The 26662-nt window shown below is 41.9% G+C and overlaps 1 protein-coding gene across 1 annotated transcript in view; it reads left to right on the top strand.

Moving 5' to 3' along the window:
* rusc2 (RUN and SH3 domain containing 2) overlaps nucleotides 1–26662 on the top strand; it is a 58056-nt gene that overhangs the window by 27415 nt on the left and 3979 nt on the right. Inside the window, 12 exon segments of the mRNA XM_051950395.1 lie at nucleotides 45–1770; nucleotides 3378–3948; nucleotides 11650–12333; nucleotides 14903–15097; nucleotides 16495–16665; nucleotides 20511–20587; nucleotides 21498–21672; nucleotides 22242–22347; nucleotides 23519–23565; nucleotides 23664–24500; nucleotides 24503–24701; nucleotides 25919–26089. Coding sequence (XP_051806355.1) covers nucleotides 223–1770; nucleotides 3378–3948; nucleotides 11650–12333; nucleotides 14903–15097; nucleotides 16495–16665; nucleotides 20511–20587; nucleotides 21498–21672; nucleotides 22242–22347; nucleotides 23519–23565; nucleotides 23664–24500; nucleotides 24503–24701; nucleotides 25919–26089 — 4781 coding nt within the window. The 5' untranslated portion in view covers nucleotides 45–222.

Below are 26662 nucleotides of genomic sequence, written 5' to 3'. Positions count from 1 at the left end.
CTTTCTTAACAGCTCTGCTCTCTGTGTCTCTGTATTTTTTCCAGATGTACCACTCTGACCACGGCGTAGACTTCCCTGACCTCTCCTTTCAAATCCCTGGCAGCCCTGCAGAGCTGCACCAAGCTAACAGAGAGTAAAACCAAACCCCAGCAGGCTTCATCCTTCCCCCTCTTCAGCCACTCCCTCCTCCAGCTCCACTCCCAGCCTCCCTCCTCCTGGACCATGGACAGCCCTCCGAAGCTGTCCGGTGAGACCCTGATCGTGCACCACATCCCCCTGGTGCACTGCCAGGTGTCGGGCCGTCGGCAGGGAGGCTGCGGGAGCTCTCTGAAGAGGAGCAACCCCTTCAGCCCGCCGGAGAACCTGGGCTTGAGTCGCACCACTTCCCTCCCGGAGAGAGACGTCCTCCAGAGGGAAGCCCTCCTCTACAGCAGCCTCATCCAGACCTCCAGCGGCTCCTGGGCCTCCAACGGGGGGAGGGAGAGGAAGGGCGGCGGGAGAGGAGGCAGCATGGCGAGCGACGATTCCTCGTTTGCCTCCAGCAACTCGGAGGACCAGCTGATCACCGCTCACACCTTACCCAGAGCCAAACCCAGGAACAGGAATCCGCTGCGTCACAATCCGTTCCTGCTGAACACCGAAGACGACGAGGATGAGGAAGAGGAGGAGGACGAGGGCGACAACCTCAGCGGCTACCTGGAGGACTCGTCTTTCCACCTCCACAGCGACGCCAATTCCGACGGCTTGGCGCCCTTCCACCTGCACGACCTCGGATTCGCCTCCGAGCCGTTCCTTCTGCACAGCTCGGTGGGGGGGAGCAGCCGGGAGTCTCTGAGAGGCGTGGCTTCAGATCTGTCCGCCCACCTGGAGGACCTGGACATCCTGGGCCTAGATGGCCAGCGGCGCCACGGGAGCAGCGGCTCCAACATGTCCATGGACTGCGGGGAGCAGGACTGGGGCGACGACGACGAGGAAGACGAAGACCACCCGATGAGGTGTGGTCGAAGCAGCAAGACGGGCTCGTACTCGTCTGGCTCGTCCACCCAGCACTGCTCCTGCTGCACCCTGTCCCAGAACTACCCCCAGAACTACCCCCAGCACTTCCCCGAGCCGTTCTCCGAGTGCCAGCAGGGCTACGGCAGCGACTCGTCCTGCAACAGCTCCGACGGCGTCCTCGTCAACTTCAGCGCCATCTACAACAAGATGAACAACGGCGTCCCGGAGAAGCCGCCGGCGTCCGGGACCGCCAACCTCAACAGCTCCACCGACCACTCCTGCACCTCCTCGGTGTCCGATCTGCACCAGCGGGACACGACCGGAGGAGCTTTCTACCTGGACCTGCACACCTCCCCGACCGAGCCGCCGCCGTCCCACCAGCAGGCCTCCTTCCCCCTCATCCGGGAGCCTCACCTGTCCACCTCCTCTACCTGCTCCTGCTCCGTGGAGCACCAGGGGCTCCTGGACCTCGACGCCAACTGCAACTCCTTCCACCCGCCTCCTCGCGCCGGGTCCTCGGGCGACCTTGCCTCCTGCCTGCAGAGTCAGGCCCGGCTGGTGGTCGCCACCCAGAACTACTACAAACTGGTGACCTGCGACTTGTCGTCCCAGTCGTCTCCGAGTCCCGCTGGCTCCTCGGTCAACAGCTGCTCCGACGAACACAGCAAAGGAAGCCCGACGCCGACTCAGCCCAGCGAGTACTTCCTGTTCAGGCAGCGGGCCCATGAGCAAGGCGTGGAAGAGGAGGAGGACGAAGAAGGAGAGTCATCCAGGGTGAGAACAGAATCCTGCTGGGCTAATTTTAAACAGAAATACAACCTGAACATGTGGCCCAGTTGTAAGATTCATCAATTATTTCTTGAGTTTTATTTTACAGAGATTTAGGTTGAAGAACTATTTCTGTATTCCTATAAAAACGGCTTTTAAGTAAGTTTTTTTATACAGCCTTAGCAGAGATGATTATTCAAAGCGCTTTACAGGCAAACATTTTTTTTTTTAAAAACCTAACTTTTAAAAGATACAAAAACAAGACAAGACTTTATTTATTCCAAGGAAATTTTTTTTACCACATATTGTTAAGAAAACTAAATTATTTAAAGGAATTATTTTGCCACAAAATGTGAAAAAACGCAGTATCTAATATGAAAGCGATAAGAAATAACAGGATATCTTCCAGAAAATAAAGAAAATAAGCTAAAATAACACAAGAATGGGAAAGCAACAAGTAATACTAGCAATGATTCTGAGGTTGTAAAGTAATTTAGCGCACAATAATGACATTTTTTGCCGATAAAATTAGAATATTGCACCTAAAAAATGAATTATCAACATGTTGCACATAAAAACAATTTAAAATGTTGCAAGTGACATTGATAATATCGATCAGATGCAATTAAATACAGAAAATTAAGCAGAATAATATTAAAATATATTGAATAAAGAGTGAAAACAAAGGCATGCAGAAGATAAAGTGTACAATAAAATAGGAAAAAAAATGTAAATTAACCGAGTAAACGTGCAGAATAAAGGTACTTTCGGTTCAGAATAGAGTTCATAATCAAGCTAATGACATAAAAGCAACAGAAAGTGAAATATAAATAGATAAAATCCCCCCAAAATATGATTTTTTCTTATAGTGTACTGAATAGAAGTGACCTTCCAACCTTGGCAAGGACTCAAAGAGAGAAACTCGAGCGTCTTTAGTGCATTTATGCTGTGTGTAAAATAGTATTGGCTCATTATCTGCAATAAAAAATACAGATTTGCTCACTAATTGCAGCATTTGTTAGAAGGTAGAAGTGAAAATGACTCATTTAAGGAATTCAGATGATGATTACATAACCAAAACAAGCAAAATATATTTTAAAAAAACTACAGTTCTGCTCGGAGAAACACAGTTTGCCAGGGGTGATATGTGGAATTAATTAATTCTAGGGAGTGAATTCAGCACATTTACTCCAACAAGTAATAGTTATTTAGTGAGGTGATAAGAAATACAACATGAGGAGGTGAGGAAAGAAGGAATAATTTAATAACGGCAAGCAGATGTAGTGATTTGGAGAGATTACAAAGAAAAATGATGCTGAAAATGTGCAGTAAATAGCCTGTAAATGGGATCAGATGAGTTGGAGTGAAGCCCCATGACAGTGACAGTGACCCTGGACTTTAAATAGCCGTGACTCTGGCGTGAGTCTGGCTCGTTTTAGACTCTGGCTGTTATCATGTCTGAGGATTATTTTAGCCGTTAAATAGAGCTGAAGGGTTTTAATATCAGTCAGAAACAGAGGCAGTGTGTCAAAGCTGATCCGGCCTTCTGGCGCTTTGTTCTATCTCCTGAACCGCTGCTGAAAGCTTGACTGTTTTTCTTTTATTTCATTCAGCGAGATGATGATGACGATGAGGATAATGAGGAGGAAGAAGAGGAAGGGAAGACGAAGGAGGCGGCCGGTGCTGCTGAAGCTTCTAACGCCATGATTGAAGGTCAGGTTTACGTGAACGTCTCCCCTCCGATGGTGGGTCGAGGGGCCATCGGCGCCGCCTCGGGAAGCCGTCCACGATCCCGCAGCTACGACCGCAACCTGGACAAATCCCCGTCGCCTCGCCTCGGCTCTTTAGAGCGCATGCTGAGCTGCCCGGTCCGGCTCAGCGAGGGCGCCGCTCCAACACCGCCTCCACCGCCCAGGGTCACCTCCTTCGCGGAGATCGCCAGGAGCAAACGCAGGAACGGAGGCAACGGAGGGTCGCCGTCCACCAAGGCGGCGGCGGCGATGGACCCCTTCTCCTCCACCTACTCCACCCACTCCCACTCCTCGGTGGATTTCTCTCCGATCCTGGAGCAGCGGGTCGAGGCGGACAGTCAGCTGTCACCTGTTCCGTTCACCAGGTGTTACAGTCAGGGCAGCATCGAGAGACACCTGGAGGGGGCGAGAGAGACCCGGGCCAAGGCTGAAGGTACGACGCCTCCTGTTGTACTACTCCTATGTGTAGGAACATGACTGGGCCACTAGGGGGCAGAAGGAATGTAAGATACAAGTAGGTGTACATTAAGTTAATCCATAAGCAGGTTTAGAACAACGGTTAGCTGCTGTATCTGGTCCAGATTTGGAATGAAGATGGGGCTGTAAATGCTCACAGGGTCTAAGAATCAGAGTAATTCCTGGGTAGGTTTGTTGTGGTTCAGACGAGGAAGAATCTGGGGTGTCAATAAGATCACAATGTGAAGGAAAACCTCCTCAGAGTTCCGCATATGTGCATAAATACCTATGACACTCACCTACGCTAACGCAGCGGTTAAATCATAATCAAGGACATAAAAACTCTATACAGGGGGTCCTCAACTTACATCGGAGTTCCGTTCCTACGGCCCGATGTAAGTCAATTTTCGCCGTAAGTCGGAACTCCGGCAAAAATGTAAACAAAGATGTTACGTGCATCACAGTAACGATCAGTTCTTTGGAAAAGTCATGAATACCAACGGCTTTTACGCGTTTGAGTCATTTTACAAGAAGATACGATTACATTCTGGCTTGTTTGATTTCTTTAACCCTCGTGTCGTCGCTTTAAAGTTTGAAAATGTGAGAAAAACTTTTTCACAGTGAAACTTCTGATGTCCACATTTTCGACATTTTTGGGAAATTTTTGAAAATTGTTTGGATTTGAATTTTCTTGTCAAATTTGGGAGATTTTTTTTTAAAATAAAGCGTTTAAGGAATTATTGGAATTTTCTTCCTGAAGGGTTTGCAAATGTTCAGAAATTTGGGGAATTGTTTTGATTTTCTTTAGACAAGGAAAAAATATTTTGTGGTGCCCATAAGTGAAGACAACAGGAGGGTTAAAGAAAACACAGTCATCTACGGCTGAGCTAAGCCCGGGATGCAGTGATGGTGCCCCTTCAGAATACTGTTGTTTTGGTGGAACATTTGCACGCATTAAAATGGATTATCCACAGAAAATAAAAACACTAGCAGGGCCACATTGATGCACAATTTAGTACCTCAACAAAGCTTGAAATTTTCAGTGTGGTGGGTTGCTGCTTGGAGGTTGTTGAAAAAGGAAACGGGTCGCTAACAGAATGAGTCAAACTAACGGGGACTGACTTGATTTTGCAGCCAGCCTCCAATGGGAACTTTATTTATGGCACTGGAGGTTTCCTCTTGCTTTATTCCTGCAACAGATGGTAGCGTAAAACACAGAAAAAAGAAAGAAAAATGATGTGTTGAGTTAAATTCATTGCATCGTCCAGACATGCATTAACATTTCCACAGCAGATGTTGCTGTGGGAGTCTTTGTTTGACATTTCCTGTGCTGTATCTTAAGGTTCAGGGTTAATTCTACCTCTTAGGACTGGAGACAGCACATACACTCGTGTATATATATATGCAGAGTTTACCCTCTGCTGTAGAGAAGAGTGGAGGTTGAAGTGGGCCAAATGTGTCCTGAATAACAATCAGGTGAGAGGGGAGTCGAAGGTGCAGAGAAAAACCCCCACTGAGCTGGTTTGGTGTGTTTTATGCATATTTGTGTTGATGTTGTTGTGTGTAGAATCGCCTATAGACCCGGCTTATCACAGAAGCAACACCCACAGAGGCCTCTTTGTTCTGACACTAAAATAGCGTCTACATTTATTCCATCATATTTGTGGTTTTATTCAAACGGTGCTAAAAATTGTCGCGTTACAAAAGCGTTTTATTGTTTTCAGCTCTCAGTGCTGACACAGATTGTCCATATTTAGCAGTTTTATTACTCAAAATCCATTCAGGAGGTAAATAGTGGATGTTAAAATGCCGAATTTAACACAGTTTATAATAACCGATGGAGTCAGTCAGAATAAAACCGGATAGTATTTTGTATTCCTGCCAGATCTGGTGTGCCGCTCCAAAGCAGATCAATTCCTCTTCTATTTTTATTTATTCTGAGCAATTTGCTGGTTGTAAAGCTGGATTGATGAATTGATTAGTCTTCCAGCATGATCTAAACTCACAAATGGAAAAAAAAAACGAAGCGAAGTAAAGTGTTTTAGGTTTGTTTGGGGGAAAATTACAGACATCTGGTCTCTTTAACAAGTCTAGAAATGAATCAAAGGAGCACAGAGGAGGTCAAAAAGTACATTTAATATTGTACTTATCATATTCCATGTATAAATAAATACACAATATATTAAGTGGGTGAAAGTATAGTTATTAGGTATGCACAGTAATTGGATAAATTCATTAATTTATTCAAGATCAACATGAAAATCGAAGGAATTAAAAAATGTAACCGTCTCCACAATACAAAACAGAAATTATATTGTAGATTTTGCAATTTTGTGGGTCTGTTTTGCGTCTTTACTGCATAAAAACAGCTCAAATCAGATGTTTTTCTGTCTACGCGTGCAGTCAAACGCACGAGGTCAAAAATTAACAATCTTTTTGAGTTATGTTCAGCCAACAAACTACATTCAGTTAGTTTTCCTCCACAATTAAAGGTATTTTTAATTAATTCATCATTAAAGCCTCCAGATTTGTTAATATAAAGGAGGAGATTTGAAATTCTAACCCTGCAGCTTTTCAAAATAAACTTATTTTTATGTGGATAATTATTTGTTTTCACTCTGACTGAAAGGAAACAGAGAAACTAGCCTCTTAAAATGGACATTTAGGGAACTGTTTGATGAATAAAAATTAAAATATTAAACCGGTTTCATTAAATGCAATTACAAATGCAATTGCTAACAATATTATGTCAACTCAACCCGTCAAGATAATGATTGCAACTTAAATAGTTCACATAAGTCATCAGTAAATCAGATTTTTTTTAAAAATTAAGTAGCGAGAAAAGGTTGAAAGAGCTGTAAATGTGGAGAAAATAACCAAAATATGATAATACATTTTTAAAACTGTTCAAATAAATGTGATAGTTTAGGTAAAAAAAAAAAGAGCATTTTAGCTGCTAAATCTTACTGAGATCCTTCATTGAGGTTTCCAGACACTGAGGCCTTTAACTCGTCATAAAATCTAACTGGGTGTCGGATCATTTATCTGAAAAAGAATTTATTACGAAACAGTGGGAGCAGAAACAAGGTCAGCCTGGTCTCAGCTGCTTGCGGTGTTTCTGGTTACACAAACACACTCGCACAGACTCACATGCCTGGAATTCCTCTGGAAAAAGTCCAGGGATGGTGAAGGGAACCAGGAGAGGAACGTCCCAGGAAGCCCCGGCTGTCCCCCTAAAGTCAGCTCTGGAGCATTTAAACTACATCCGTTGATTATAGATCCCCCCCGATGATCCTCCGATAATGACGTTTACACTAACGAACAAGCTGCTCCCTTCAGGTTTAGGCTTGTTATTTATATAATACAGCTTTTTATTTACACCTACAACAGAGAGCAGGTGTTGCTTTATAAGTTTATGATCGTATTAAAACTCCCAAATCGAGGTCAAAACACTTTTAATGTTGAAAATTAAATTTTAGGAGCAATCTGTATTCGCCTGTTGCTGCTTCGTTAACCTTGTGAACCCTGAGGGATTTCTAAATGTTTATTACCTGTCATATTTTTGCTCACTGTGGGCTCATTTTAACCACAATATAAAATAATAAAAACATAATTTTTTCTCTGCAGTATAAAATCCCGCATCTCTATGGAAACAGCTCGACCATGACTAGAAGTAGAAGTCACTGCATTTTTCTTTTGTGCAGTTTGACACAGAAATAATGCCATACATTGCATAAAACATTAAAAAGAAAAGTACAATTTTCTTGACTATTATTTTGCAAAAATAGAAAAAAAAAAACCTAATTCAAGATGTTCAGCATTTTAACAGTTGCCCACAAGTGTTACCAATACTGGAGCATAAAACGGTGCCTCTACCTACTGCAGATATTTTACTGCTTGTATTTTATTTTATTTTCGTACTTGTCTCCTCTCTGCTTTGTGTAAACACAACCTGCAGTTCATCCAAAAAGTGACTGAATTTTTGTCACTTGACTGTTGGTCTCAGCTGAGTTACTAATCTCTTGATGTTTGCACTAAGGAGGGCAGAATATTTTGTTTTTGACAGAATCTAATTAGTACAAATGGATTCTTTTTTGGCGAATGTTTAAACGGCCCATTTGCTGAAATATCAGGAGTTTTCCATACTCATATTTTATCTGTTCTGGGTCAGTGCAGCCTGCAGTTGAGCCAAAAAGTGACCGGATTTTTGTCATTTGACTGTTAGTCACAGGCGAGTCAGTCATGACTTCACAGCTGCATCAAGGAGTGCAGAATTTTTAGGTTTTTACAGAATCTGCTTCGTAAAAATGGTCTATTTCTGGCGAATGTTTAAATGTAACACTTTCTGAAATATCAAGGATTTTCCATACTTGGCTCCTTTCTGCTATTGATAAACACTGCTTGCAATTCATCCCAAAAGTGACTGAATTTTTGGTATTTCACTGTTGGTCACAGGTGAGTCACTCATAACTTCACAGCTGCATCAAGAACTGCAGAATATTTATTTTTTAACAGAATCTAATTAATACGATCAGTTTATTTTTGTTGATTTTTTTTATATAACACTCAGAATATAGTAAATTTGCTGAAATAACAGGATTTTAGGCCTAGTTTTGGTTAATTTTCCCAAAAGGACTGTACATCACACGTGATTAGATCATAAAAAATTAGAAAGTTGAATATTAGAAAGTTTCTTGCTCTTATAAATGATGTAATATTGTAATTTTTTTAAACAAAAGATAATATTTTCGTTCAGTGACACATGCAGGATAAAGTAAATTTGTGTCGAAATATGATTTTAAGCTTAGATTTGATAAATTATCTTGAAGGAACTGCATTTTGTAGATTAGTGACTTATATACTGTTATAAAAATGAAAATTGGCAGATTTTTTCTGTTTTTATAGTTTCTGGCTGTGATAAAACGTGTAATTTTGGCATTTTTATGAAAAAGATAACATGCTTTTTGAATCCAGCGGTGGATTTCGAGGTTCCGAGGGTTAAAACATCATATCAGCTTCATACAAAATGAACAAAAAAGCACAAAAATGTAGTAAAGAAGTGTTTGATCATATAACTGATGCTGCTTCTGGGTGTGCAGGTTTTTAGTCCTCAGTCTAGCGGTTTAGAGTCGAGAACAAAAGATCTCTTCCCCACCCTGTTTACTGAACACACATCAAAGTAGTAATTTGAGCTTTTGAGCAACACCCCAAAGAACGGGTTGCATTTTAGGTCTTTAATCCCCTCGATCTTGACCAAGGACGCAGGGATAATTTAGCAGGCGAGAGGGAAAATTGATAGAGATTTTAGAGAAAATAGGTCATCCCCACGCAGATGCGTGTTCAGTTTCTCACTGTGATGACTCTAATGAGCGGCCGTGCAGCTTCTTGGGGTATATATTATTCATCGTACAGTACAGGCCTCTTTGAAAGCCTCTGGGAAAGCAGCTCGCTTTTGCAAACGATGCTTCACACGGAGCTGCAGGAGGAAAGCTAATGGATTCATGTGTGAAAGAGGAGACGGCAGCTGATGAAAGACGAGGGATGACGGAGCAGATCCTGGGAGTGTTTCTTCCCCTGCATGCCCCTGGTGGGTGGCAGCTTCTCCTCCTGCTGTGTGTGGGGTCTCATTCAGCAGCTCCACGACGCCCCCCGGTGGCCGTGGAGGCGCGGCTCGGCGGGGCCGGGCTCCACGATGACAAACAGCTTGCGCAACGGCGCTGACGTCACACCGGCTGCTGTCAGTCATACGGTGCACTGGGACACAACCACAGAAAAACACACACAGATAGTGAATCAGTGCAGAAAAAAGGCTTCTCCTCCTCCACCGGTGTTCCCTCCTGACTGCAGTGTCTTCTGCCCTAGTCCATGTGAGTGTCTTTGTGTTTTCCTCGTGTGTTTGTGTGCACGTGGGCCTGTCACAGGAGCTTCTCTGACGGTTATATGGTGGTCTGTGATAAGAGCTGCTGGGCTTTGTGACTGGGCAGTTTTCTGTCTGTCTCTCTGCTCCAAGTCTAACCTTCATGCAGTTTAGTGCCGAGGCAATTAGCAGATTAATCAATGTGCTGATCTGAAGAAAGCCGACTGTGATGATTTAACTGTTTAGCTGCTGGTTTTGGCTTCTGAAATGTGAGCGTGTCTTCAAGAAGGTATGTTTTGGACTGTTGTAGTGACAGAATGGCCAATTTTATGAAGGTAACTTGGATTTTTAGGGGAAACTATGACCACAATCTTGGAATATTTCCACATGCACTGAAATATTAATGAAGAAACAATCACCAGGTTGATTAAAAATGAAAATAGCTAAAGCCTAAAATAAAGTAGTCTGACTCAATTTATGTCTGAGGGAACTTCAAATGACATAGCTCCCGTTTTGAGGCATAGCTGTGAACTATAAAGCCTTAAATCATCGTCCACAACAACTAAAGAAGACTATGTGGGAAAAATGTGCAAGAACAGTCTTTCTCTTGTAACTTTTTCTGGTGAGGTCAAGAAGTTTTTCAAATAGTTTTGCAGAGTTCAGGTATACATGTAAACATACCTACTATATACATACTATATACTCTCTGTTTTGCATGAGAAAGGACAGCAAAAATATCTGAGCAACAAACTACACACCAAAAATGGCAAGTTTTGTAGATGACTTAAATCAATAAGACAGGCCTGCTTGGTTCTTGAAGATGAATTTGCCATTTTAATAACTCCATTCAAAGCTTTCCCCTATCACTGTTTTGCTGCTGCACCATCACTGCATCCCGGGCTTAAGACGATTGTGATCGTTGTAAGGAAATCTGTTTGGCTCTTTTTGGTTAATTTGCTGTTTTAATAACAGTCTTTACTTCCCTGCATGCAGAATTTTTCTCTTTCACTGTGTCGCTTGGGCACCATCACTGCATCCTGGTCTTAGCTCCACTTTTGATGATTGTTTTCAAGCTTCAGCGTGTTTTTCTTCCACTGTATTAGAATGATAATGAGCTGGAGTCAGACCATTGCAAACCGACTACACCTCTGTAAAAGTGGTCTGGTCTAATACAACAAGCTAAACCCAAATTGCGTTGGTTTTGTCAGACCAATCAGAGCAGACTGGGCTTTTAAGGAGGGACAGAAACAGGAGCTACAATTGAGCAGCTTAGACAGAGAGAAAGAGAAATGTTGTGCTTTTGAATGTTACAGCATATAAACGTACACTACCGGTCAAAAGTTTAAGGTCATCCAGACAATTCCATGTTTTCCATGTAAACTCACACTTTTATCCATGTTCTAACATAACTGCACAACGGTTTTCTAATCATCAGTGAGCCTTTCAACACCATTAGCTAACACAATGTAGCATTAGAACACAGGAGTGATGGTTGCTGGAAATGTTCCTCCGTACCCCTATGGAGATATTCCATTAAACATTTCCAGCTAGAACAGTCATTTACCACATTAACAATGTCTAGACTGGATTTATCATTCATTTAATGTTATCTTCATCGAAAAAAAAACTGCTTTTCTTTCAAAAATGAGAACATTTCTAAGTGACCCCAAACTTTTGAATGGTCCTGTGTTCTAGTAGACGCCAAAAATAAGATCATAAAGCTGTAAAGGTGCGTAATATGGGGTCTTTAAATGTTTGAACGCAGTAAATGAACCAAACAAGAACTAACCAGTTGTGTTTTCTGTTTTTCCTCTCATCCAGGTGGTCTCTCCACGTCCTCAGACAGCCGCCCGGCGGTGGTCCGCTACTCTAAGGACCAGCGACCCACCACGCTGCCCATCCAGCCCTTCACCTTCCACCACCAGTTCTCCTCCAAGCCCCCCCAGCCCAAGCCCCTGCTGCCCCTGCTGACCGGCTACGTCTCTGGGATGCAGACTCGCTCCAGCTCGGGTTCCGGCTCCGGCTCTGGAGGTCCGGTCGGGGAGGACGGTGAGGACGGAGCTGGAAACAGATTCCAGGGCTCCCTCAGCACGGCGGCTCCTCCTCCCGGCTCGGTCCGGCCGTCGCCTCTCGGCAGCTACTCCCCGGTCCGGCTCCAAGGGGCCCCCAGCTCTGGGACCTGCTCCACCTGCAGCCCCAGTCCTCAGCCCACCCACAGCCTCTCCTGCCCCCTCTCTGCAGGACTCGGACCCCTGCACACCCCACCCACAGTGAAGCAGGGAGGCGGGTCGGCGCCGTTGCCCCTGACTCCTCCACCTTCCTCCCTGGGGGCAAAGAGAGGGGCGGTGCCGCCGATGCTGCCGGCGGTTCAGGGACACTGTTTCCACCGAGGATCTCTGTCCAGTTTACCGTCACTCCACAGCGACACACTGAGCCCACTGGGCTGCGTGGACTCTGGAAAACATGCAGAGGGAAGCAAAGGTCCTGGAGCCAGGAGTCATAATGGTAGGTTAGCAAGAAAGCTGGTGTGTTCTCACCAGAAAACGCTGCTGCTTTTTAAGAAAATGCATCAGTTTTTGTTTCTACGTCGCTCTCGTTGTTACACATCAAAAGGTTTTTTCCCCCCTCATGTCGTCCGCTTTGGGTCAAATCGCCCCGTTTTAAAGTTTGAAAATGTGGGAAAACAATGTGTTTTCACAGTGAAACTTCTGATGTCCACATTTTCAACATTTTGGGGAAATTTTTGAACATTTTTTAGTGGAAAAAAAAGAAATGTTAAAAATGTTTCTTAAGAATATTCACAAAAAAATCAACCAAAATCCAGTGAATTTTGCTGGATTTTGGTTGGATTTTTTTTTGAGAATGTTCTTAAAGAAAATATTAGAAGTTTTACTGATATATATGTCATCACTTTAGATATTTTTAGGACTTTTTGGAAGATTTTTACTCATTTTTAAAAATATTTACAAGAATTTTCTTATCAAATTTGGGGGATTATTTCAATAAAATTTGTAAGGGAAACTTTTAAGGAATTATTGGAATTTTCTTCCTAAAAGTTTTGCAAATTTTCAGAAATTTGGGGAATTTTTTTTCCTAAATTTTTGGATTTTTTTCAGACGAGGAAACAATACTTTTTAGTGGTCATAAATGAAGACAACAGGAGGGCTAATGACTTGGATATCTAAGCTCCAGTGTACTTTAACAGCTGGATTTGCTGGTTCCACATGAGATATACCACACCTTTCTTAGAACTTGGTGGCTGTGGCCATCTTTCCTGTTTTATTTTTCTTCATTGCTGTACTTTACTTTTTTTTACAGCCTCTTCATGATAAGCCCTTTCAGACATGCAGTCCTCTGGTAATCTGATGCCATCTGAACATGTCAGCGCCATGTCTAAATCTGTAAAAGTTGCAGTTTTACCAGATCAGGCCTAATATCTCCTCCAACACAGCACAAGTTTTTATTACCGTGTGGTTGTCACATAGAGGGAATTTGTTGTTTTAGTGCTTTAAAGTAAACGGTGTCATATAATCAATTTTAATGAAAGGAACAAACACTAAAAATAAAAGCAAGTGTTGCAAAACAAATAAGGACCAACTAAAGCAAACCCTAGAAAAGTTAAGGCCATAAAAAATAATAGGAACAGAAGTTTAAATGGACGTATTTGAACGAAAAAAAAAGAAAAAAACTCCAGATTTCTGCACCAATATTGAGTGAAAACATAACAGAGGTACAAAACACAGTTTGATTCCTAAATCACCGAACAGTTTTCATTCACTGTCCTCTAAAACTTCACATCTATTAAAAACAGAAGTTGTCCATAAAAGTAAAGCTTCACTGTGATGACGACACACCAGGTTAGATTAATGAGAATCACCAATAATAAAAGTAACAGAAGCTCAGGTTTGGTTTGTTGCTAACACCTGTTTAGGGTTATTTCTGCTGAGATTATGAGCCATATGAGCGTCTCCAAAGAGAGAAAATTACACCCATTTTAGCACAACTTAATGAATTGCTTGTAATCATGTGTGCCTGACATGGAGACAAGACCGGACGCCATCACAGCCAGCAGGACGTTTGCGTTTTACCGTCAGTAAAGCAGTCATTTAGTTAATAGTGCATTGATATGCGGTCTTAACCTTGCCAGCAAGTTGATTTCTCGCGATATTTGTGAGTTCACAAATCTCTCAAGAAACCATCTTGCACCGCTCCCGCCTTCACTTTTCGTACAGCACCAAGTTGGTTCGGGCCAATCACGCAGCAGTATTGATGTGTGGGGCGGGATATCCGGGTGTGAAGACGACACCAAGCGCCAGTAGATCAAAACAAACATGGCAACGGAGGACAACGATCGTGTAGATGCTGCTATTAAGTCAGTTTTAGCTGAATCTCCTATCGCTTCTTTGAAGGAAGAACAACGAGAGGCGCTTTGCTCATTTCTGGACGGTAAACATGTTTGTGCTTTTTTACCTACGGGTTTTGGTAAGAGTTTAATCTACCAATTGGCTCCGCTCGTTGTGAAGATCCCGCGATTGGCTAAAAACAAACCTGTCAGAGGCGGGACATACTGTTGCATTGTCCAATCCGTGCCTCTTTCCTCCGAACGGATTTACATAGAGCGGTCCCAGATTGATATTGTGGAGTACTATCAAGCACTACACAATTATTAATCTGGCTATTGCCAGGTTAATGCGGTCTAATCTTGACAGAAATCGTACTCCATGAAACCATGAGAACCATGAACAGAAAAGTGAAGGACAGGATGCTTCACTTTAACAGAATAATGAAGCAGAAATGTTGCGTATCTCGTGTCTGAAAGGTGCTTTAGGTTAAAATGAACGTCAAACTGCATGTTTCTGCCGGTAGTTTAGTAAATCTTTTCTATGCTCTCTTATGAAGAAGCTCCTGTTCATTCTTCCTGTTTTCTCTTCCCTCCTTCCTTCATGCATGAACTCACATCCTCTCCCGTCGTCCCTTCTTCGCCCTCTCATTCCTCCTCTCCCTGGTTTCTCTTCCACCTTTCTTCCTCTAAACCCACCGACCATCGCTCTCCTAACACCTCCCCTCCCCACAGCGCACCACCTCTCTCCTCAGGCTCTCAAATGGAGGGAGTACCGGCGTCGAAACCCTCTGGGTGTGGAGAGGGCGTCTGGGGGCCACTCCTCTGGTGGATCGGAGGCCAGGAGGGGCGGGGGACCCAGACCGACCCGGCGCAATGTGTTCGATTTCCCTTCGACCCACTCTGGCCACTCGCTGGGACGCCTCAATGGTGCTCATCACTGACTTAGAAATACTTTTTTTTAAAGGGGTTAAAGTTTTTTTTCTTCTTCTTCCAAAGTCAACGTGGACTTAAATAGTCAATATCTCTGGACTTACACTGTTTGTTCTGTAAACGAAACATGTTATCGCTGAGTTTGAATACTTTACATTCTTGTTTTCTTGACAGTCGTGTCCGTTTTCCTCCTTTTAGAAAGGAGATTACACTCATTTAGTTGCTGTGAAACGCTCAGAGACGATCATGATCCACTAAATGTGGTGTTTTTTAACGCAGATGGAATGGGTAAAGTGGAAAGCAGCTTCAAACGGTCGCTCAGTGTTAACTGCCTAAGCGAACATGAAAGAAATTAGATCATTTTAGTTTACTGAATGTTAATTTCTTTACTTTTCTGTACATTTCAGAATACTGAATCTAAATAGAAATACAGCGCAAAGGTTTAAAGATTGCTGTTCATAGTTTTTAAAAAATAGTTTTCTTTTTAGTATTTTTGTTTAAGGCAAGATTTTTAATGGACTTCTGCAAGAGAAAGAAGGTAAGAAAGAGTAAAGGAAAGAAATAATGAAAGAAAGATAAAAAAGGGAAGAAAGAAAGAAAAAAGGAAACAATGAAAGCAAGAATAAAAGAAAGAAAGAAAGAAATCAATATAAAGACAGAAAGAAAGAAATAGAGAAAAGTCAAGAAAAAAGAAAAAGAATGAAATAAAGGGAAAGAAGTAAAATGCAAAGAAAGAAAGAAAGAAATATTAAAGAAATAATGAAAGAAAGAATAAAAGAAGGAAATCAACATAAAGACAGAAAGAAAGAAATAAAGACAAAAATCAAGAAAGAAAGAATGAAAGAAGTAAAATGCAAAGAAAGAGGAAGAGAAGGAAATCAATAAAAAGAGAGAAAGAAATAAAAATACAGAGAGATGTTGAGAAATCAAACAAAGAAAGGAAAAAAGAAAAGAAAGAAATCAACAAAGAAAAGGGGAAAGAAATTTGAAAAATAGAAAGAAAGAGTCAAAGAAAGAACTGTAAAAGAAATCATCAAAGAAGGAGAAAAATGGAAAGAGAAAGAAAGAAAGAGGCAAAGCAGAAATATAAAAGCAAGAGGGCAAGAAAGAAAGAAGAAATCAACATAGAAAGAAAAGTAGAAAAGCACCAACAGAAAGCCGTTCGTAGTAAACTGATGAATAGGACGTCTTCTTGACGTCTACTAAACAGACCAAACACAGACAGACCTTTCTTACAAACTCCTGTCCTGTTGCAGTCTGACAGTAAATGTCAGCTCCATGTCGGTTTAAGGTCACAGAAGAAGGACCACACGTTGGAGGTGTTTTTTTCTGTCCGTCTAAACATTCCTGAAGGCTTCTCATGTTCCTCATCTCGTCTGTTTCTGTCTCTGCAGTCGGTCAGTCGGCGAAGCTGCAGCAGAGCTACAGCGACTTCCTGCCAGATTATTTCTCACTGACGGAGAAACCTCCAGAGGAGTTCTGCCTCTCCCCAGACGCCTCCACCTCCTCTTCCTCCTGCTCTTCCTCACAGTCGCAGATCTCCATCGACCTGACGCAGAAGAGAGGTGAGGCTGAGTCAGCGGGACGTCTCTGAATGTTTAATAGCTGAACGCTAGACAACGGTATCGAGCCGTCAGAGCTTCACTTTATGGTTTCAGATGTAGAAATCCAGAGCCAGCTCCATCACTCAGAGCAAACATAAACCTCTAGTTATGAGCAGAATTAATCAGACTTTAACCCTCTGAATCCCTAAACTCACAGGCAGGTTTTAAAAGCTGTTATTTTTAAAGAAATTACAGAAATTACATCATTTATCGCAGACAGAAACTGTAAAGAAATGTCATATTTCAACTGTTAAACCTAGAAACGGGACATTTTGTCAAAATCTTTTAAAAGAAACTCTTTTCAACAACATTTTAGTCTTTAGGAACAATGTGAAGCTTTGATTAAAACAAAAGAATCCAAAAAAATAAATATCTATTGTCTGTAGAGGGGCCATTTTCACTCAGTATTTTTATTTAAGGGAAGATATTAAATGGACTTGTGCAGAATACAATTTTAATTTATGAAGCGAGAAAGAAACCTACAAAGAAAGAGGGAAAGAAATAAAGAAGTGGAAAAAAGCAATAAAGGAAAGAAAGAGAAAAAGAGGAAAATAAAGAAAGAAATCAAAAAAATGAAAGAATGAAAGAAAAAAGAGTCAAAGAATGAAAGAAAAATGGAAAAAAAAGAAAATGGAATGAGGGAATAGAGGAAAGAAAGAAAGAAAGTAGGGGAATAAAGAATGAATAAATGAAAGAAAGAAATCAACAAAGAAATGAAAGAAAGAAAAATAAAGAAAAGAGTCAAAGAAAGAAAGAAAATAAAGAGAGAAAGAAAAATGAATAAATGAAAGAAAGAAAGAAATCAAAGAAAAAATAAATAAGAGTCAAAGAAAGAGAAAAAAATGAAAGAAAGAAGGAATAAGGAAAGAAAAAAAATAAAGAGACAAATACCGAAATAAATCATCAACGAAAGAAAGAAAGAAAAGTCAAAGAAAGAGGGGAAGAAATAAAAAAGAAATCTATTTTTTGAATATTAATAACAATCAATAATATTTCAGTATTTCTAACACCTGTAGACACTTGGAAAAATGTCATATATGTTGATCCTTGGTCTTTCTAAACATTTCAGCTTTATTGTTTCCTTTTCTCTCTTTGTCATGCTGTACGTTACTCTCTCCACATCTGGCTCGCTCTCTAGATCTCTACAAACTGTAAATTTATTTGTCTTTATTCTAAAATACAAACAAACCTGCAGCAGAGTGACGTGCTGCATTTATTTTTGTAAGGTTTTATTGGTTACTACAGGGAGCCACAAAAACTGAGTGACTAAGAATTTCCGGTACGTCCCGCTGCATTGCGGACGGAATCGGATAAAAATGTGGCTTTGCTGTTTTGACGCTCACATTTTCAGATCATAGCACTAAAGAGAAGAGTCCTCGAACGAAGAGCCTCTCACTGAGTCACCCAAGGCCTCTGAATGCAGCAGCAGGTGTTTATAAGGCCGGTGATGAGTGTGTGAGGGTCCGCTAGGGTCTGAATGATGGACGTTTCATCATTTGTCAAACTCTGTAGGCATTGTGTGGAATACACACGTGGACAAAATTGTTGGTACCCCTCAGTTAAAGAAGGAAAAACCCACAATTCTAACTGAAATCACTTGAAACTCACAAAAGTAACAATAAATAAAAATTTATTGAAAATTAAATAATCAAAATCAGCCATCACTTTTGAATTGTTGATTAACATAATTATTTAAAAAAAACAAACTAATGAAATAGGGCTGGACAAAAATGATGGTACCCATAACTTAATATTTTGTTGCACAACCTTTTGAGGCAATCACTGCAATTAAACGATTTCTGTATTTGTCAATGAGCGTTCTGCAGCTGTCAACAGGTATTTTGGCCCACTCCTCATGAGCAAACAGCTCCAGTTGTCTCAGGTTTGATGGGTGTCTTCTCCAAATGGCATGTTTCAGCTCCTTCCACATATGTTCAATGTGATTCAGATCTGGGCTCATAGAAGGCCACTTTAGAATAGTCCAACACTTTTCTCTCAGCCATTCTTGGGTGTTTTTGGCTGTGTGTTTTGGATGGTTGTCCTGTTGGAAGACCCATGACCTGCGACTGAGACCAAGCTTTCTGACACTAGGCAGCACATTTCTCTCCAGAATGCCTTGATAGTCTTCAGATTTCATCTTACCTTGCACACTTTCAAGACACCCTGTGCCAGATGCAGCAAAGCAGCCCCAAAACATTACTGAGCCTCCTCCATGTTTCACCGTAGGGACAGTGTTCTTTTCTTCATATGCTTGGTTTTTGAGTCTATGAACATAGAGTTGATGTGCCTTACCAAAAAGCTCCAGTTTGGTCTCATCTGTCCAAAGGACATTCTCCCAGAAGCTTTGTGGCTTGTCAACATGCATTTTTGCAAATTCCAGTCTGGCTTTTTTATGAGTTTTTTTCAGCAGTGGTGTCCTCCTTGGTCGTCTCCCATGAAGTCCACTTTGGCTCAAACAACGACGAATGGTGCGATCTGACACTGATGTACCTTGGCCTTGGAGTTCACCTTTAATTTCTTTGGAGGTTGCTCTGGGCTCTTTGGATACAATTCCAACGATCCGTCTCTTCAATTTGTCATCAATTTTCCTCTTGCGGCCACGTCCAGGGAGGTTGGCTACTGTCCCGTGGGTCTTGAACTTCTGAATAATATGAGCCACTGTTGTCACAGGAACTTCAAGCTGTTTAGAGATGGTCTTATAGCCTTTACCTTTAAGATGTTTGTCTATCATTTTTTTTCCGATGTCCTGGGACAATTCTCTCCTTCGCTTTCTGTTGTCCATGTTCAGTGTGGTACACACCTTTTCACCAAACAGCAGGGTGACTACTTGTCTCCCTTTAAATAGGCAGACTGACTGATTATGAGTTTGGAAACACCTGTGATGTCAATTAAATGACACACCTGAGTTAATCATGTCACTCTGGTCAAATAGTTTTCAATCTTTTATAGAGGTACCATCATTTTTGTCCAGGCCTGTTTCATTAGTTTGTTTTTTAAATAATTATGTTAATCAACAATTCAAAAGTGATGGCTGTTTTTGATTATTTAATTTTCAATAAATTTTTATTTATTGTTACTTTTGTGAGTTTCAAGTGATTTCAGTGAGAATTGTGGGTTTTTCCTTCTTTAACTGAGGGGTACCAACAATTTTATCCACGTGTGTATGTAGATGTATAAACAACAACTAGACGTCTGAAAGGGAGTCCTGTTTGAATCCTGTTTTAATGAGGAAACACATCATCCGGCTTCAGGTGGATCGTCCAGGTTTACTCGCCTTTACGGACCAAAATCCACACTGCTAACTCATTCTACAACTAAAGCCAGATTTATTAAGCCTTTTCCACCTTTGTCTCACTTAAACTCTGTCCCAGAAATCTGTTATTTATCCACACGATGCCAAGAAACATCTAGCAGGGCAAAAGTTCTTCTGGTTCAGCAGGAGTTGCGTTGTCGCCTTTGTAATTTACCAACGAGATTTCAGCATCCGTTCATTTTGTCTTGAGCTTTGAACGGTTTGATTTCATCGCACGAATATGAAATTAATGCAGATGTGGAGCACAAAAAACATAAAGGAAAAGTAAAACGTGTACTTTAATACTTCTTACTTTCCTACAGCAACAACCACATGTTAAATCTTGGTTTTTTTCTAAAGATTTTTGTGGCTTTGTTGTGTTAATTTGACACATACTGAACTGGATACTCACTGGTCAGACTGAGGATTTAGTAGGATCCTGCAAATACAAACAAAAAGAGACTTAAAAGGTTCATTAACAGCCTCTTTCTGTTTGCTCCCTTCACGCTGTCAGGTTTGGTTAAAGCCGTGAACACAGCGGTGGATCTGATCGTGGCTCACTTTGGCACCAGCAGAGACCCGGACGTGAAGGTAGGAGGACATTTTGGTGCTTCTGATTCACAAACACTGCCACTAACTGCTCCTTCTTCATGAATAGAAAAGAAATGCTGGTTCTGTTGGATGATTCCGGCTCACATGGTAAGATTTAGAAGCTATGAGGTGTGATTGAAAAGTTCTGATGCTGTAACGGTCATTTGTAGTCGCTAGCAGATGCATGTTTCACCGTGGATCTTAACATGGAGCAGAGAGGAAACATCCCATTCTGTGTCAATCAGCAGTTGAGATTTAAACCTTCATGTGGAGAATCAGAGGCGGGTCTGCGGCTTCCATCAGGAGAAGAAACAGGATCGTTGTTGGTTTCTTCAGCATTTACACTGGCAGTCAAAAGTGTTGCAGAAGCGCTGGGAGCAGAGCATCGCTGCACCAGGATAGCAGTCACGTTTAAACTGGATATGATGTAGGCTTAATCTCAGAACTTTTTGATTGCACCTTATATCCTGTTCTCTGAATAAACCGTATTACACCGCTACAGTACACAGAAGAAAAAACTAAACTAAAGGTGCCAGTTGGTGAATTTCGTCAGTTTCACAGACAGATGGAGCCATCAGACTGTTTTTTTCTTGTTCAGTTCACAGCTGTTTGTGACGGGCTGATGTTGTCGATGCACACCTCTCCTGACCGCAGCTCATCACTCACTAAACTGAACACACATGACGTGTTTATTTGCACAGAGCTGATGAGACAATTATAATACAAGCTGCGGTTTAATCCAGAGAACACAAAGGAAGGCGAATACAGCCCATCGCCATCTATTGATTGAACAAACAGACTATTTACTTTCTCCTCCTTGATTTGCACACAAGTAAATAAATGCTGCGTTCAGCTGTGCAGACAAATGCAGTCGTGGAATAAGGTCCTGCTTTCTACCCAATCCCTCCAGGCTAAACTGGGGAACAGCTGGGTCAGTCCCAACGTGGGCCACCTCATCCTCAAGTATCTTTGCCCGGCGCTGCGTGAGGTTCTGCAGGACGGACTGAAGGCCTACGTCCTGGACCTGATCATCGGACAGAGACGCTGTCAGCCCTGGAGCCTGGTGGAGGCGTCCACACAGCTGGGTGAGAACACGGCGCTCTCATTAGGAGTTATTTGTCAGAGGTTGACACATCACAGCTCTACACATCACCCACCCACCTGCAGCTACAGACACTTTATACAGGGGGTCCTTCGTTGACTTTATCTTCCAGAGCTTCACACTTAGAAAAAATCAGCAGCAATAAGGATCAACGTTATTATTGATTCTCTACGGTAATTTGTTGTTAGTGTGCAAATATCTAAAGGCCACATATAGTGGTTCACAAAACTGATTCAAATATCGTTCTTTCTCTCCAGTATGAGGTGCTGAAGCAGTGGCGCATTGAATTTATGAAACCTTTACAGCAGAAAGATGCGTTCTATCGAGCCTATTCTTTAAAAATTCACCATAAAATGAAAGTTTATTGGTGAGGCATACATCATAAAGCTGCCAATTGTTTCATTACATTTAATAATAAATTGGAAAATTGCTAGAAGAACAGCAGATGACTGTATTTGTTTTAATTTAAAAGAACTTTGGGGTACATTCTAACATGCACAGTATCAAAATCCACATGACGTGTGAACCTGCCTTATTGTGGTCTCCTTTCAGGTCCGTCCACTCGTGTCCTCCACAGCTTGTTCTCTAAGGTGAGCCAGTACTCGGAGCTCACCAGCCACAGCATGAGACTGAACGCCTTCATCTTCGGTTTGCTCAAGTGAGTCGCTTTTCTTCATCACTCTTTCCAGATTATTACAAACCCGGAGGTCAGAATCTTACAGAAGGTAGAAGACAGTTATTGAAGAGTCTTATTAGGGAATATATTGTAATAATGAGTAAGATTTTCAACAGGGGATTTGCACTGGTAGCTAAATATCAGGTCAGTGCATGTTAAGGTGATTATTGTTTCTACAATGCATTGTTTATCATCTTCAGGTCTAACAGCCATATTGCATTTTTTTTTTCACCATAAAACATTTGCAAAGTACTTTTTAAAGTACTTTAAGTGCTGCATTGTTTGTGTTGGTGGTTACTAGCTTGCAGTCCCCTCATTTCTTCTTTTTGCTGGTGCATCATAGCATAACTTGATATGTTACTGCCACCTGCTGGCCACTGCAGAATGTAAAGGCTGTGTATAAGCAGCTCTATAGTGCTGTTAGAGTGAGCTGAAATGACAAACAATTACTGAAACTGCAACTTAAAGAGCCCATATTGTTCCTTTTTGGACGTTTCCCTTTCCTTCAGTGTGTTGGAGCCGTTATGTGCGTCTAATAAAAGGTTTTCAAACTCGTAGCGATGTACAGTGTAAGAAAAATAACCTGTCATTGAACATTAAAGCATGTCAACATGCTCTAGTGGAGCCCAAAATTAGTAAAAATGAAATTGTAAACATATACATTTGCATAATATGGGCTCTTTCATACTTTCTTTTGAAAAAAAATCACATAAAACTATAAACAAAATCAACCTTTTAGACCTAAAATCAAAGAGCTCTGCATTGTGGTGATGAACTGTTTGTCCTTTAGGAATAAAAATGTATGTCATGTGATGTTTTTGGAGAGTTTAGGAAGCTAATGTGGCTTATGAAGTCTTTCTTTAAAACCGTATCAAACGATAGACTCAGTTTGACTGTAAAAAATAAAAATAAATCTCTGCTGCAGGAGATTTTTTTTTCTTCATGCTGTTTCCAAGCTGCTCAGAACAAATCCACGGGAATCTTTGGTTTTGTTGCTTTTCTCTCTATAATTTTCACTTTGTTATATCGAGTGCCTCTGGATGACATGCTGTTTGTGTGATATAAATAAAACTACATTGAAATAAATGCAATTGAATTGTTTGAGCTTTTTCCTTGTTGTGGTTTAATAAAATAGATTTTTCTTCTATTTCAGCCTGAAGTCTTTGGAATTCTGGTTCAACCACCTTTACACACATGAAGGTAAAACTGGTAAATGGACATTTATCGTACACTTTACGTCTCAAATATCAAGATAGTTGTCACATCTGATTATTTGCTTCTTCTGTAACTCTTCTCAGATATCATAGCAGCACACTACAGCCCGTGGGGTTTCCTTCCCCTCTCTCAGGGGGCCTGCCAGCCTCTTTTTGAAGAGCTTCTCCTCCTGCTGCAGCCGCTGTCGCTGCTCCCCTTCGACCTGGACCTGCTGTTCGAGCCCCACCTCCTCCAGAAAGGCCAGGAGCAGCTCCGTCGCAAAGAGCAGCTGTGCTCCGCCGGCCAGAGCGCCGAGCACTCGAGCCGCTCCACCTTCCAGCTCATGAGGGGCTGGAGCGCCACCGTCAGCGAGATGGTCCGAGACTCCGGCGCCGAGGCCAGGAAGGAGAGGACGGGGCTGAGGAGGGAGGGGACGTGGCCGAGGATGGAGGTGGCCGGGAGAAGAGACGGAGGAGCGAAAACGAGGTTGAAGAAAGACGGAGCGACGACTGAGAGCATGACGGATGATCCTGGTAGCAGAGCGACGGGGATGGAAGTAGGGTTTGCTGATCTGTGGAGGGAGAGAGGGATGGAGGGGCAGAGGGTGAAAGGAGTCGGGCAGGAGAGCAGCGCAGAAAGTGAGGATCTACAGGACAGGAGGAAGGGAGTTACCGCGGACGACGAGCGGCAGCGGCAGGACAGGCAGGCCGGGTGGTGGTACCAGCTCATGCAGTCCTCCCAGGTCTACATCGACCAATCCACCGAGGGCTCCAAGTTCGTCAAGGCCGAGAAGAGGAAGAAGTCTTCAGAGAGGCGGCAGGGGCAACCGCCGCCCACCAGAGAGGGCGTGGTGGAGGGAGCGGAGTCCAGCCAGGAGGGGGAGATCAGGAAAAGCTCCAGCAGCGACTCGGCCGGATCCAGAGGGAGGCCTTCGTGGATGGGAAGCCCCCAGAGTCGGTCCTCACGCAGGAGAAAGACTCGGATCCTCCGGAGGCTCCAGGGACCGGAGCTCAAGCTGCAGCCCAGGAGGAGAGCCCCTCGCGGGGACAGAGTCTGCGCTGGGGGAGGCTCTTCGGCTCCAGCCTCGGTTCTCCTTTGAGAGCAGAGGGAGCTGAACAGAAGGCGAAAACCCAGAAGACCAGGTGAGAAAAGTCTGTTTGTATTTGATGTTTCTGAATGACTCAAACCAGCAAAGACTCTACTGATAAATACTGTTTGTAAAGTCTTATTCCTGTGTGGCTTAGAGCTCCATTGTTCGTCAGTAGCCATGATAAATGACAAATGTTGAAGTATTACAGAAGAAAAGGTTTCTAGAAACTGTAAAATTCTGAAAACTGTCAGACAGTATGCTCGCTGTCTGTTTGCATTTAATATTTCTGCATCCACAAAGCTCATCTAAAGACCAAAACCAACAAAGATTCACTAACAGCTCATCAGTATCTGTGTTTTCATACAAATTTTAAGTCTTGCAGTAGAAAAAAGTTACAGGAAGCTGCAATATAAGAAACAGTTTTTGAAATATTCTCACTGTTTGTTTTTGCTATTTTATTCAGTGTCTTGCAGTAAAATATTCTGCTAAAATAATGTTGTTTGTCAAGTCTTATGCCTTTGTGAGGTCCATTGTTGTCAACCGGAAAAAACCCATCAATAGCTGTGTTTCCACAACAGATTTTGAAGGTATTGCATCAGAAAAAAGTAACAGAAAATTTCAGAAAAACTTGTTTTATTTATTATTTTCTTTAGTGTCAGAAAAGCCCATCAAAAGACCACAACCAACCGAGTTCTTTTAGGTAAACATTGTTCAGCAAGTCTTGTTCCTGTGTGCCAAATTGCCACTGTTGTCCCAATATTTGTTTTCATAACTTATTATACAGCATTGCATAACCAAATGCCACTGGAAAAAGCAAAAATAAGGGGAAAAAAAAACACATTTTTAGCTTTTTTCTTCTTCTGTATTACTGTTTATTACATCCATGTGTGATGTAACTTATAGCGCCACCTCCTGACCACAAAGTACAGTCTGGTTTATTTGCTCCAAAGAACTGAATAGAACCAAGCCTAATTTACATTTTCTTTTTTGCAATATTTTCAGTGTTTGCTTTTAAATCCATTTCTATGGAAACACACTAATGAACCACATTATTGGACCAGGTCACACACCTTCCTCCAGGTTACTGGAGCGTCTTCATCTGCAGCTGGAAATCATGTTTTTCCAGTGATCAGCTGCTTTAGGAGCTTAAAAAAATATCTTCTTCAGCAGGAACCAGTGAGATTAAATGAGAAATCTGACAATATTAAGAAGGGCAGAGCTGCTGCTTATCAGGCTAATCTTTAAAGTTCCCGTGTTTTCTTTTCTCAGGCCTCCGTCAGGCTGGCTCGGTTTGGACAGATCTGTTCTTGGCCTCGTGGCTCAGACTCTTGGAGGAGGAAGTGGAAAGAAGACAGAAAATCCTGCCTCACCAAGTCACTCCCAAACCACAGCTTCAACAGCGTCCAACCGCCCGAGTGGAGCCAGACAGCAGTCGACGTGGTAAGGAAATACTACACACCAGAGAAATACACTGAACATACATGTATCTGTTTAATTCTCAAGATATGAAGAAAACTGATCTACTGATTTATATGTGTCATATATTTAACGTATTGTAGACATTATTTTTTACCAAAAGTCTCTTAAATCGAGAGATTTTCTAACAGCTCAAACAGCAAAAACATTTATACTGTCGTTCAAAAGTTTGGGTCACTTGGAAATGTCCTCATTTTTGAAAGAAAAACTGTTTTTTTCAATGAAGATAACGTTACATGAATCAGAAATCTAATCTTTGTGTCTACACTGCCTGCAGTTCAGCCTATAAAGTATCAGAATTTCTGTCATGTGATTGTTGGTCACATTTGATTCATTCATGGCTTTTCAATTGCGCTGTGGAGTTTTTTCTTTTTTACAGAATTAGTTCAGCGTTAACTGTTTATTTTGGGCGATTTTTTTCCGTAGAATAAAAATTGGGTTTATGCTTGGATTTAGTTTTTCCTAACAGAACCACATAAGAATAGTTCAGGGACCATCAGAAAGTTATAAATCTGATGATTCTTTCCTGTTTATACA

Source organism: Acanthochromis polyacanthus, chromosome 7 (genome assembly GCF_021347895.1).
Source record: "Acanthochromis polyacanthus isolate Apoly-LR-REF ecotype Palm Island chromosome 7, KAUST_Apoly_ChrSc, whole genome shotgun sequence".
Classification (NCBI taxonomy): domain Eukaryota; kingdom Metazoa; phylum Chordata; class Actinopteri; family Pomacentridae; genus Acanthochromis; species Acanthochromis polyacanthus.
This window is presented reverse-complemented; position numbering and strand designations above follow the sequence as displayed.